This window comes from Gavialis gangeticus, unplaced genomic scaffold (assembly GCF_001723915.1).
Source record: "Gavialis gangeticus isolate Ggan-Ray unplaced genomic scaffold, GavGan_comp1, whole genome shotgun sequence".
In the NCBI taxonomy this organism is placed as follows: Eukaryota; Metazoa; Chordata; order Crocodylia; family Gavialidae; genus Gavialis; species Gavialis gangeticus.
The window spans coordinates 38,985,979-38,999,807 of NW_017729033.1; the positions used below are offsets into that span (position 1 = coordinate 38,985,979).

The 13,829-nt window shown below is 42.7% G+C and overlaps 2 protein-coding genes across 2 annotated transcripts in view; both read left to right on the plus strand.

Annotated features, from left to right (window-relative positions):
- Nucleotides 1-11,729, plus strand: part of LAP3 (leucine aminopeptidase 3) — a gene marked incomplete at its 5' end in the record, with an annotated part of 30,108 nt that extends 18,379 nt beyond the window's left edge. Inside the window, 5 exons of the mRNA XM_019525821.1 lie at nucleotides 2,867-2,955; nucleotides 6,278-6,380; nucleotides 7,859-7,938; nucleotides 8,990-9,102; nucleotides 11,457-11,729. Coding sequence (XP_019381366.1) covers nucleotides 2,867-2,955; nucleotides 6,278-6,380; nucleotides 7,859-7,938; nucleotides 8,990-9,102; nucleotides 11,457-11,652 — 581 coding nt within the window. The remainder of the gene's footprint in view (nucleotides 1-2,866; nucleotides 2,956-6,277; nucleotides 6,381-7,858; nucleotides 7,939-8,989; nucleotides 9,103-11,456) is intronic.
- A 1,992-nt stretch (nucleotides 11,730-13,721) lies between these two features.
- The window catches only part of MED28 (mediator complex subunit 28), a 9,396-nt gene continuing 9,288 nt past the window's right edge, over nucleotides 13,722-13,829 (plus strand). The window contains exon 1 of the mRNA XM_019525822.1: nucleotides 13,722-13,827. Within this exon, the coding sequence (XP_019381367.1) occupies nucleotides 13,757-13,827 (71 nt within the window). The 5' untranslated portion in view covers nucleotides 13,722-13,756. The remainder of the gene's footprint in view (nucleotides 13,828-13,829) is intronic.

Genomic DNA, 13,829 nt, shown 5'->3' on the forward strand with positions numbered 1-13,829 from the left:
TTGACTGTGTAGGTGTCGATGCCACAGTCCCTAGTTTTTTAATGAGAATGGGGTGAGAGACAGTGTCAAAAGCCTTTCTTAAGTCCAGAAATACTACATCCACTGCTACACCTGTGTCTAAGGATTTTGTGACTTGGTCATAGAAGGCCACCAGGTTGGTCTGACAGGACCTGCCTCCAATGAACCCGTTTTGGTTGCCCCTAAGCATAATCTCCCCTGCTGGCCCCTCATGGATATGTGCCAGAATAATTTTCTCAAAGAGCTTGCCCAGGATCGAGCTAAGACTAACTGGCCTATAGTTTCCCGGGTCTTCCTTCCTCCTCTTTTTGAAGATGGGAACCACATTGGCCACATTTGAGGTGGTTAGGCTCCCCAACTGTTACCAGTATCTAAAATCACTTTGAGGTTTTCAGGAGATGCTTTGGCTCTCTATAGGGTTGGTATTGCATATGAAAGATGCCATGCATTGACTTAACGATAATTAGCTATTTTAACCAGTAGTGAGAGAACTCATCTACTGTAATGAAGACCTTTTAATGTAGACTCAGCCATCAAAGAATTTTTCTAGATCCTAGAATTGTTATATGTCCTTGAGAGTTAAAAAAATATAATTTGGAATGTAGGCAGTCAAAAAGAGCAAATGATACTTTTTAGAGTATCATTCATAAATAAGGTTAAAACTAAACAGGAAAATGGAGGAGTGCTTTGAGATGGATATTGTAGAAAAGTGGAACTATATTGCTGACTTCCTGTACAAATCCAAAAATGTCATTTATCACGTAGAAATTGTGAGTTAATGCTGTGGTAATGATGCAAGCCTGAGCGTAGAACCAAAAAACCTAGTATCAAAAGAAGAGTAGGTGTGAAAAAGATGTGCAAAGTATTACTATGCAGTTAAACTTACATGATCAACTCGCTGCTCACAAATCCATCACTGGTAATAACATTTGCAATCTTTGGTTCTCAAAGTTCCAGTTCCACAGTTAGTAAGTTTAATGGAATTCCACTGCATCAGGCACTGATCATATGTGGGGGGGGAACCAAACTGGGGAGGAGAACTTAAAATGTTCTAAAATAGAGCCTATGGGTGATAAGGATCCCTTTCATGAACTTAGCAAGATCTGTCTTAAAGTTACACCAGTACGCCTTTCAAAATGCTGCTGTAGAACCTCATTCCTCTGGTTAAAAACCTTCATCTGATTTCAGGACTCTGTTTTTGTGTGGTCAGTTTTTACGTGTTTATTTTTGTTGTTTGGTCTGAGTAATTCTTTTCCCTCCCTGGTTTCCCCCCGACTCCAAAGTATATACAGGGGAAAATTATATCCCCTCTCAGCCTTCATTTTGCTTAGGCTAAACAAGCCATAGTCTTTTAGTCTCCTCTTATAAGATAAGCTTTCCATTTCTCTGATCATCCTAATGGCCCTCCCTGCACCTGTTCATTTTCTCATGCATAGGTAACCAGAATTGTACACTGTGCCAGATGAGGTCTTGTCTTGTACAGTGGAATTGATTCTTCCCTATCTTTACTGCTAGTATCTCACCTGATGCAACCTAGGAGTTTTTTTCCCCTTTTTCCCCCCACGGCTGCATCGTATTTGTGACTTATAGTCATCCTGTAATGAAATACCACACCCAGGCTTTTTTCTTCTTCTCTTTTGCCCAAATGATGAACTGACATCTTGTAGCCAGATTTCTTGTTATAGTTGCTTAAATGCATGCCCTTACTTGTTGCATTATTGAATTTAAATCTGTTTCTGTTGTTGTGGTCCTTGAGGTCATCTAGTTATTCCTACAAGATATCCTGAAATTGCCCTGTATTGACAGTCCCTGCCAATTTTTGGAAAAATGTTGTTGTGTATTGGTGACACAGTTTTTAATGAAAAATAGGTAATGGTATTTTCCCATGTAAGTGGTGATACATGATGCTGCATAGCCATGAGTAAACAAATTGATTTGTGAAGGGACATAAGGGGATATTGTATCTTTTAGGATGAGAATTACAATATAAAAAAGTTTGAGAACCCCCTCCTAAAAGGTAACTAAAAATGTTTGGCTGTCCTCTTGCATATAACCAATAGAAGGCGGTGTAACATATAGATACATACTTTCTTTAAAATCATGAATGTCTTTACTCTGAAGTGGAAATTACAAGTGCAAAAAAGTCCATGTGCACCACTCCACTGAAAAGTCATCTGCATAGCCTAGTATTGTCATCTTCATTGTGGTCTAGACAGAACACAGACTGGGCTTCCTGGTGTGTGACTGGTGGGTTGCTATTTTCCTCTAGATCATGGCCATGGCTGGATTTGGAGCTTTGAGAGTAGCTAGTTGCTACTTTATCCTGTTTCCCAATGGATCTCTTGATCTTTCTCTGATTCCCCCCCGCCCCCTGTAAGTAGAATTTATCAGTAAAATAGCTGGAAAGCTGTAGCATTCCAGAAAGGAGATGCTTTTGTAAGTGGATGAAATAAGCATGGCCAGGGCTACATGCTGAAGGTTTGACTTACTGTCAGGAAGGCTCAGCATTAACACGAGAAGCTTTATAGCTGTTACTTTAGAGACCGTACAACTGATTCTGATCTCATTTGTACTGGTATAAAGTAATTCATGAAACTGATGTAGGCATAGGAACGTTGCATGTTAACAAATAAAGACACTTGATGTGATTGAAGAAACTGCATTACCTGTCTCTGTTTTGGTTTTTTTATAAAATTCTAAAAGCAGACCTAGAAATTGTAAATCAAGATAAGAATACTATCCTTGCCTTCGGAGTGATTTAGTATTAAAAGGTTCTTTGGGGTTTGTTTTTTTTTTTAATAGTGAAAACTTTAGAGAGAGACTGCAGTAATACTTTCTTTTCTAACAGTTTTGGCACCTCTCTGTGAAAATATGCCGAGTGGTAGGGCAAGCAAACCTGGAGATGTAGTTAGAGCCAAGAATGGAAAAACAATACAGGTATGTATTAAACTTGTCTTTAGGACCTATTCATCGAAACTTGCTAATCAATCAAGTTATATTGCTTCTGTCATAGTAAAAATACCATTTAAAATGGAAACCAGTGCCTGTAAATAATGTGTTACTTAAATTGCAAACTTAGCACTTTTTCAGTTTTATTTGAGAGACTAGATGCATTTATAAATTACAAGGGAAGGCTAAAACGCTCAGTCATTTACTGTAGGCTCTGGAAAATGTTGAATCAGCATGGAGGGATGTTATGGTGCATATGAAGATAGTAAAAGCTAAGCTCTCTCACAGAGGGTGTAATGTGTTAATTGCTTTCAACAGATTTTTAAGACACTTGCCTGCAATATAACTCGAGTAAGACATGCAAGCATTAGTTTTCTGCTGACATAACCAAGGTCTTTATTCTACAAACTACTCTACATAAGAAGAATTCTAGGGCAGAGGCTTGCTTGTGCAGAGTAGTTTGCAGAATAAAGCCCCCATATTACACATTTTTTTTAAAATCCAAAATAAAACCCCCCATTTGGTTGACTGGTAACAAGGACCATAATGCTATATATGAACTATTTCTCTGCAAGAGTTGATGGACAGACCAATGTTTCCCTTTCAGAATTTCTTTAATTATATTGTGAATTTTGAATCTTTCAGTTCCTTGATGCTTTGCTATGAGCCATACCAATAATTTTTTAGTTCAGTAGTGCAGTGGTTATAAGGGGGCTATGTCACACTTACCAATGGAAGAGCCAGAGATTTGAAAAGAGGCTTCAAGGTTTACCTTGCAGAGTTTGTTATAAAGCATTCCTGCAAAGAAGATGGGGCCAAAAAAACCCAGAGATCTGGAGGGAAGAGACCTCAAAATCTGCAGGGGAAGAAACCTCCAAACCCACAATGATAGAAGCTATTTGCAGGGGTGGTGCCTGCTTCTGCTACTCTGCAATTCCTTTTTTCTTCTGGGAATTTAGTTGCAGTAGGAATTATGTTTACACTGAACAAACCTTTACTCTGTAACAGCCATTTGAGATGTTAATGGACTTTGGTAAGGGACAGTGATCAGACCTGTGCTCTGCTCTATCAGCTTCTATCCTTGCCCTGCAAACACCATAGTCCCAGCCTGTGAAATTTTTTGATGCCTAAAAGTGCTTTGAAAATAACTCCTTATAAAATATTTTCTTTTTCTTTTATCTACGTTAAAAACTAAGTTTTTGACTTGGCACTTGCTGTTCTTTCGGTATGTGTTACAGTAATACCTTGGTTAATGAATCATCTGGGAACAAAGCTCCTTTATAATGAAGTTGGCCTTTATTTGTAAAAAAATCAAAACAAGGCAAATGTGGATTTCTCGTTTTACTAGAGAAACCCATGGATTTTGCAGTGAGCTCCCAGCAGGCTGGCTGAGTTCCAGCCTGCAGGGAGCTTGGAGGGAGTGGGAGGAAGGCAGTGAGACAAGGGGTGCCATGCGCATGTACATGCTTGTGGCCCCAGGCAGCCTACAGAGCAGCTCCAGTAGGTATGTGGGGGGGCGAGGGAGATTGAGGGCCCTGTAGGGAGGGAGGTGGGCAGAGCTGGAGCTGCTGCCCAGTTGGGTGGGGCTTGGGGCCCTGGAATATAATGCGTGGCTGTAGGGCCTAGCAAGGAGCAGGATGGGGCCGTAGGTGGCCCATCCAGGGGAAGAGGAGGACCAGCTCTGCTTCCGTGCACACTCCCAGGTTACAGGGGGGACCTGCGCCCCCCAGATCTGTACACAGGGCAGGCACAGGCTGCGGAGCTTGGGCTCCCACCCTGCTTCCCTTCCCCTGGAGCCTCCGCAGCCCAGCAGGCATGACCCAGCATGGCAGGGAGCAGCAGGGCCATGCAGGGATCTCCTTGCCACTGAGTTCCACGCTACCCTGGTCATGCACTCCCTGTGCACACTGCTGCTCTCACTGCAGCCCCGTGTGCAGGAGGCACATCGCCAGGGCAGTGCAGCGCGTGCTGCTCCCTGCCGCGCCAGGTCCTGCCCACTGGGCTGCAGAGGCCCCAGAGGGGGAAGCAGGGCAGGAGCCTGAGCCTGTAGCTTGCGCCTGCCCTGCATGCAGATCTGTGGGGCATGAGTTCCCCCTGCCCCCAGAAGTGCGTGTGGTGAAGGGAAACCTGCAGCAGGGGGGAGCGAGGGCAGGGGGCTGCGGGCCCAGGTCCGTAGCTCTGGCAGCTTGGGTATCTTCGTGAGTATTTATCATTTTGTGAGTATTTAATGATATTTTCCTACTGTATCCCCCCGTTCTCTGAAGTCCTGAAACACATCCCTATGCCTATATTATTTCTACCTCTGGTAATGAAGTTTCTGATAACGAAGTGACCTGATGTAATGCATCTGCTTTGTTAACTGAGGTATTACTGTACTGTGATCACTTATAGCGTGGGTGTCAAACTCAGGGTGTTGAACGCAGGGCCAGATGAGTGGTGTGGAGCTGGTCTGTGAACTGGATTGAGCCCATGAACCCTTTTCCTTTCTCCCTCCCTCAGCATACCTGATCCAGCACCTACCCTGGCAACTCTAGGCCTCAGCCACATGAGATGCCTTTTCTGGATGCTCTGTGCAATGTGGATCCCAGACTAACTGGAAATGGGTGCTGTGTGTGACACAGCCCAGAGCCTGGGTGGATCAGCTGCTGCGTGTAGCACGGCTGCTGTTCTGGCCAGTCTGCACGATGTGCAGTGCCCTTTCTGGCCACTCCGGGATCTACGCTGCACACACCATGGGTCCCAGACTGCTGGCATGGCCTCCGAATTAGGTAGGTGGAGGAGAGGGAAAGGGAGGAGGTCTGTGGGTCAGATCCAGCCCACAGACTGGCCCCTAGCCAAGGCTACACGCCATGTCCCATGTGGGTCTGACCAGACTCGGGGGCAGCACCGGAGGCCCGATGGCACAGCTCTGTGGGCCAGATGTAGCCCATAGGGGAGGGAGCAAATTCGGGGTGACTGCCCCAGGCCCTGTGCTTTGGGGGGCCCCGCGGAGCTGGGTGGAGCAGCCGTGGCAATTCCGTGCTGCTGCTGGCTTCGCGTTCGGCCGCTTGGTGCCGCCCGCCACTGAATCCTCCACCAGCTTCCTTGCATCCAGGGGCAGGGCCCTGCCCAGGCTGATTTGCCCTGGGCCCCACACCCTGCTCAGGTTATTTCTGCCCATAGTCTATATGTTTGATGCCTTTGACTCAGCCTGCTTAGGAAATCAAGACCACTTATAGGAAGTGAATGTGTAAGAAGCAAATGAAGTAAATCAGAACTTGTAATAGACAATTTTTTTCTTTTTACTTTTCTTTTTCCTCTGTGTCTTAAGGTTGATAACACAGATGCAGAAGGACGGTTACTGTTAGCTGATGCCCTCTGCTACGCCCACAATTTTAATGCACGGGCTATTGTAAATGCTGCAACTTTAACAGGTAGCTAATTTATTTTTCTTCCTTCATCTTCTGAGAAACTGCTCTATAATGAAGGATTACCTTCTTTGGTTCTACCTCATAGGCGAGGAGTATTGTTTACACAAGAAGTTTGTCACCCATTCATTTTATTTACAGATACTTACTACTTGTATTAATGTATAAACACTTTCTTATATGTGACTCAATATTTTGGTATGGATTTTTCTACTTAAATAATTCAGTAGGTTGGGTATACTGTAACAGTCTTATATTCTCTTTGCTGAGAGGGTGAGAAGCATGAGTATTTATATTTGTGTTCTGCAGCACTACTACATTGAAGAGGCTGCAAGTACAATGGAGAAATCTGTTTCCACTGAACTGAAAAGCTTTTTAAAAGTCCTTCTATTAATACTAGATTATATTAATGTTTCTCATTAAAATCCTAATTTTTGGCTTCAGCTAATTGGCACTATTCCTTTAGTTATAATTTGTGGTACATTATGGAACTGAAATTATGGGGAATGTATGTAACTGGATCAATTACAAATCCATGTCAGGGCTGTTGGCCTCGGTAAACCCAGGCTGTGATAAAACTGCTAGGAGGCAAGCTAAAGGGAAGAAGCCTCTCTAAATTTCATCCCAGATTTGACTATTCTTTAGTCCATGAAACGATTAAATGATTTCCTGGGCCAGGGAATCTGTAGGTTATCAGGGTGATTTACCTGTGGGTCTTGATGCCTCTGTCTTTGCCTACACAACTCCATTTAGGGCTTAGCAAGCTGTTGATTCCTCCCCAGATCTGTCTTAAAAAGGAAGTCCTGCTTCCAAAATTCTGCTACTTAAGTGAATTGGGGGTGCACCAACGGTTTAGGCTCTTACATAAATGTTAAGGGTACCAGTAGTGACTGCTGATAAGGCAAATAGATAAACCTTTGCAAAATTCAATTTAAGTTTTGAATATAAAAGAGAAGCTCCAATCTGGGCCCATCTACACGTGCTGATTTAAGGTGCATTAGCCATTTTTAAGGCTGTTCATGATTTAAATTTGATACTTGCAAAAGCAGGTATCAAATTTAGGCATGAATAGCTAAAGTGCCTTACTGTACATATAGATGTACTAAGGCACGTTAACGCTTTGTATGTCTACTGATTTGGGACTAACCTTAATCTCAGGTCAGTCTGGACTCCGTATTAATGTGCCTGAGTGCGTGCACATGTAGATACGTGCCTAAATTGCTTTAATGTACATTAGGCAAATGCACATTAAGCTTAGGCCAGAGGCGGGCAATTATTTTGGGCTTACTGAGTTTTGGCAAGCCGTGCAGGGCTGCGTGACAGGCAGCCAGGGGCAGATAAATATTAATTTTCTAAATTTTTTAGGGGCCCTGGCCTGGCAGGCCACATTTTGCCCACCCCTGGCTTAAGCACATGTAAAAGTACATGTAGACATGCCCTTTATCTCCAAAAGCTAGAGTTCTAATGGTGGTGGTGTTTTATAGGTGCCATGGATGTAGCATTAGGATCTGCTGCAACTGGTGTGTTTACCAATTCATCGTGGCTTTGGACTCACCTTTATGAGGTAGGCCATATGAGGGACCTTATTTTTATTTTAAAGTGGGTATATTGCTGAAGGTCTCATTTTTATGCAAGTCAAATAGATGTGATACTGAGTTTTAACATTTGTAGTATTTTTTTCATTTGTGCATTTTTAATTGAGAGGCATAAATTTTCATCAGTTAATTCTTAGCTCATAGAGGCACTACCTCTGTAGATTACAACACTGCAAAGACAGGATCTTTGATTGCTTCCAAGGTATACCTCTTCCTAAGCTAATTATTTTTAGGACTACAGGTTATCAGTAACTTGGATTTGTTTTGTTGGAATTTAACCCATTATGTACTTGAAATACTGCTATACTTTAGGCTTTTTAATGGCTAAAAAAAGTATCGAGAGCTATGGCTTTATAAAAATTTTCATTACAAACAGAAAAATATTACAGAAAACCAACCCTTTTTAGTGGTAATAGAGGGCAACCTTTAAAAAAATTTAAAAAATCCAAAATAGTGTTTCATGTTTTATTTTTAGCATATCTTTAGGTAACTTTAGGCATCTTGTACTGATCTTGAAGAAAAGCAAGGGGATTTTTTTAAATATCTTTTTACATAATTAGGTTATCTATGAAACTGCCCTTTACTTGTTTGGTAGCTACAGCTGATAACTAGTCTTTGCTTGTACAGGTTTACAGCCTTCTCCCACTTCACTAAGTGACTATTTTTCATTTATAGCATAAGTCTAAACAAAAGTCAGTTTTATCTGATATTTAGCTTAAACTGGATCTCCTTCTTTACCAAACCCAAGGAAGGGTTTTCTGTGCCCAAAAGCTTGTCTGACCTCTCTCAACTAACTGTATGGTTGGTCAAAGAAAGCATATTATCAAAAAAACCCTTGCTTGTTATGTGTTCCCTGTACCATCATGTCTAAAACAACACTAATTTCTGAGGTAGTTTTATAACTAACGAAGGTCAATTGAACTTAAAATCACAATAGATAGTGCTTGTAGTCAAATTAAATTAAAAAAGAATTCGCCAGATGCATTTTGTCCCAAGTGTAATAACTGTTTCTTTTCACAGGCCAGTATTTTGACAGGAGACCGTGTTTGGAGAATGCCTCTCTTTGAACATTACACAAAACAAGTTACAGACTGCCCACTTGCAGACCTGAGTAATGTTGGAAAATATAGCAGGTACTTAACTGAAATGCAACAGTCCTTTTTTGTTTGCAAGTTCAAAGTATATAAGTAAAATAGTAATAACGCAAATTAGCACAGATGGGTTTTGTTTTTTTTTTTAAGAACTTGGGATTTCACTGTTTTTACATTTAACTTTTGGACTCCAAGCTTTCATTCCGTAGTCTTGGGTTAGATGGTGCTAAGGCCCTTGTCCACAGAGTGAGCCTCCCTTCACTATGTGTTATAGGTGTATTCTTTACACTTGGCAGAGGAATACAAAAAATCCGCCTTGCAGCTAGGGGCAATGCTTTTCTGCAAAGAGGGTTGAGAGCAGATCAGCCTCAGCTGCACCAAAATCCTAAAATGGTGCAGCTGGGCATAGTGGGAAGCTGGGAAACAGAACAGTTTGTATATATTTGCAGTCACTGTATATATTTAAACATACTAGAATACCCTATAAACAAATATTGGGCTCTGTGAAGCTCTACTAAAGATTGACTCTTACTATGCTCTTTTTCATCTGTGTACTGGCATGAATTCCATTTTAAGTTTGCTTGTATCTCATCCGTGCAAGTCTTTTGGGTAGCAGTGTCTGTTGAACAGTACTTGTATGAATCCTGTGGTACCCCATGACTCCTCATGCTCCCATATGAGTCCATGAAGGCTGAGACAGCTGCCATTGTCTTTCAGTTCTCTCTTACCACCTATGGCAGTGAGATGGAATCTACCATAGTGTTAGACTTGCTAGTTATCAGCTTTGGATAAATCTGTTATGAATCCTTCAGAAAAGCCTTTAGAACGCTTTCCACTTCTCCCATAATGTATAACAGTGAATGAACTGTCTGAGTGTCCTAGTGCATGGTGAGCCAGACTTCAAACCATGCCTTTCATGGGACAAGTTAACTTTACTAAAAGATAAACATAGCAGATGCCCCTTCTGCCTAGGTGAGAGACATGTATCAAAGTTGTAAGTTATTCTTTTTTTTGAAGATTCAAAAGGTGGGATTAGAGTAGTTGTAAACTCCCTAAGGACAGAGACTTTAGTTTTATTATGTATTTGTGGTTCCTAACCAAGCGAAGCTCTTGATTCATTACTGGGGCTACATAAAATAAAGAAGCAATAAAGAATTTTAATTTGCTGAAACAGCCAATGAATGTCTGAGGCATCATAGATATTGATTAAAACTGCACATGCAATCACTCTGTACATCAGAGGTATGATGACCAACACTGTCACTAAACAAAGAGTTGATTCCAAAATCCAAACCACTGACACTGCAGCCATCATCAGCACTGAGGTTTATACCATTTGTGTCAAAGCAAGTGCCAGCATCTCTGGCACTGAAACTCAGCTGTCTGGTAGAAAAGGACAAAAATTCCAGACAGAAGCCATGATTTTTCCATGTAAAGACTATACGTGGTATATGGGAAGAGAGTCACTAATCCCATATGTAATGGAAGGCTAATAACCTGGAACCACCTGGTATTGCAGCACTGAGTCACTGGTTTCAGTACTTCCAAGTAAGTTATGGATAGTGACAGTTATATCCCTAGTAAAATCTAGTATGCTCTTAGTGTGGAGACAGTTATAAGTGCTAAGAATGGTATATACTTTGGTACCACCCCTGGAGGAATTTTCTTTCTCCATAACCACAGCACATACTTTCCTTCTTTGAGCAGATTCCTTGTTGAAATTATTGGAGTCTGCCTTCTTGCTTCTAGGGAACAAAATCTTCCCCAATCCAGGAAAAAGAGCTCAGATTAAGATGGAGGCTTCTCTTTTCAGTATTTCATTATCCTGAAGAAGAAAGGGGATACTTCTTATGCCTTGGGCCTGAAACAACATGGTCCTGAATTCATTTCTTCAAGGTGGTCCATAGCATATACCAGAGCTTCACAGAGGGACTAAACAATAGCAGTTCAAGGTGCTGTCAGTCGCCATGGCATTAACAGTATTCATGAAATGAGTGGTGGTGGTGGTGGCACACTCAAAAAGAAAGGGCATTCAAACCTACACGTACCAAGACAGCTGGCAATGGGGAAATCCCAGCTGGAGATCTCAAGAGAGGGAGAGCTTTCAAGCTCCTCATTCTGAGTATTCAGAGAGAAGATTGCTTGCTAGTAAGATCTACACTGACATGTATGAAAAACATAGAACTGTTACTTGCCATGCAGCAACTGGTTCTTCAAGATGTTGCTTGTGTGGATTCCACAACCTGTCCACGGGATCTGCACTGACTACAACTTATTGCAAAATTGAAGCTAAAGTACAAGATGGCTCTTAATGCATATTGTTGTTGGCTTGAATGCAAATAAAGGTTTTTTTTAAGAAATCCACTGATTTTGATTCTTCTCCTCTTCCCCAACAGAGCTGGAGGTGCATGTACAGCTGCTGCATTCCTGAAAGAATTTGTAACCATTTCTCACTGGGCTCATTTAGATATAGCTGGTGTGATGTCTAATAAAGATGAGGTTCCTTATCTTCGAAAGGGCATGGCTGGACGACCAACACGCACATTAGTGGAGTTTGCTACTCGGCTGAGCCAAGACAATCAAAGTGCCTAGAAAAATATTCTATAAGCTTCCAATTTGTCCACTTTAAAGAAATTTTAAGATTATTTGGAAAAAAACCCCCAAAAAGCCTGTTTTCAAACATAGCAACAGCATATGTACTTTCTACCAAAATGCCAAATGTGGAACGTTTTATTAAATATGAACGTGCTCTCCACAGTTTATTGGGAGACTGCAATGAACTACAAGTGCACCTTATAAATTTATTGCTAAATAATTTGAGGTTCTGCCTTCCTGTGTTATGCTGCTGAAGTAAGAGGTTCTCTTAGAACTATTTTTAGAACTACAGGACATCTCATGTTGAAGAAATGATCGTTGTAAAACATCTGAACTTAATGTATAGCAACTGGAAGAGTTAGAATAAATCTGCCTTTTAGTGCTTAGAAGGCTGATTCATTAGTCCAAATTAAATCACTTTTGAGATTTTATTTAGAGAAGGGAAAATTGTTCCATCTACCCTGCTATATTTTGTATTCATGATGTTTCTTTTGGAAATCTCAAAACACTTTGTGGATGACTGAGTAAACCAAGATACAGTGTTTCTTGTTTTGTTTTTTCCTTGCCGAATGTTACATAGCCAATCAGTGGTACAGCTGGAAGCGCAGCCCAGCTATTCTGGCTCCTATGTCTTCTTTAACCACATGATTGCCTACATATTAAATTTACGAATTTTTTTTAATCTGGATTTTTTTCATAAAAGTACCAGTATCTTTCAGCATTTAACACCAGTCTCCAGTTGCTGCATATATATTGGGTGCATAACTAGTAGTGCTCTTTAACCCTCTCTCTTTAATATAAACTTCCTTTCCTTGACAAGGCTTTTTGGAGGTGTATGGCAAAGAAGTCAAACTTTTACCCAAATTTTTGAAGTCTACTGAAAGATTTTTAACTTAAAACGAAAAAACAAATGTTCATAGATACTGAGAAAGCGGTTTCCTCTTGAGAATGAACTTGAGGGCTTCTATTGCTGGGGTGCATATTATATTTGCCCATCTCAGAAGGCATAATTCCCTGGGAGTGGAATGGGGAAACCTGTGCCCTTCCTCTTTGCTGGAGAGAAGCTCACTCTGTCCTCATAGGGACATTCAGTTTCTTCTGGAAAAAAGTCACTGCTCTCCCAGGAAAAACTGAGTATATAGATGTTCAGGTTTTTCTCCCAGAGTAGAAATGGCCACTACAAGAAAAATAGCCTGAGAACACCCAAGGTTAAATTACTTCCGGAAGAGTTGCTCTAAATGCTAATACTGTAGGCTGACCATGGGCAGGCCAGGTTAGCCAACCTCTGCACTACTGCCATCTATGTCTTGCCAGGTGGAATAAGGGAGCCTACAGGGCTGTGCCCCTGCTGGAAACCAGCACTGCACTCAGATGTCTGTATCCATGGCTCTGGGCAAGTTCTTTTATTTACTAGGAAAAGCTGGGAGCATTCTCCCTGATTATTAGCACTCAAGTACAGGTTGCTGTCTGCTCCAGAGGAAGTGTCTCAACTCTCTCGGGGCCAGAGGAGATTAGCTGCTGTTTTCTGGCTTCCCTAACAGTGGCCTGTGCCCTGAAGAAACTTGTGAGGTGGCCTTACCACAACACCTGCGACCGCCTCTGGGACATTTCTGCAGAGAGCAGCGTCCTCGGCACAGCTGGCAGGAGAGGGGAGCCGTTTGGGTTTCTAGGCTAAAAACTGACAGCCCAACTATCCCGAGGCAAAGGCTTTCTCCTGGGATCCTGCAGCCCTAAAAGCCCTGGGGCCCAGAGAAGTGGCTTGGGGATGGGAGCTGTCGGGAGCCAGCGGTGTACCGCAGACTGGCAGCTGGAATAGCGATTCACTCGAATCAGCCTGGGTTGTCCCGGGATAAAGCACCAGCTCGGACACTGCGCGGGGACCAGGACCCACGCGGGCAGAAACCCTGGACAGCGCATCGCCCGGGGCCGCTGAGCCGGATCCGAGCTCAGCTCGCGTAACCTACAGGCTGCCGGAGGCCTCCGCGGGGGGGCGCTACGTCACTCTCCCGGGTAGAGCGCGCTGCGCATGCGCCTCAGCGCGCGAGAAGGGCCCATGCGCGCAGGCTCACGGCGCGTGCGTAGCTGCCGCCGGCGGCGCGTCATGGCGGCGCTGAGCGGGATGTTCGCCAACCAGCCCCCGGGGCCGCCGCCGCCGCCACCTCCCCCGGGACCGC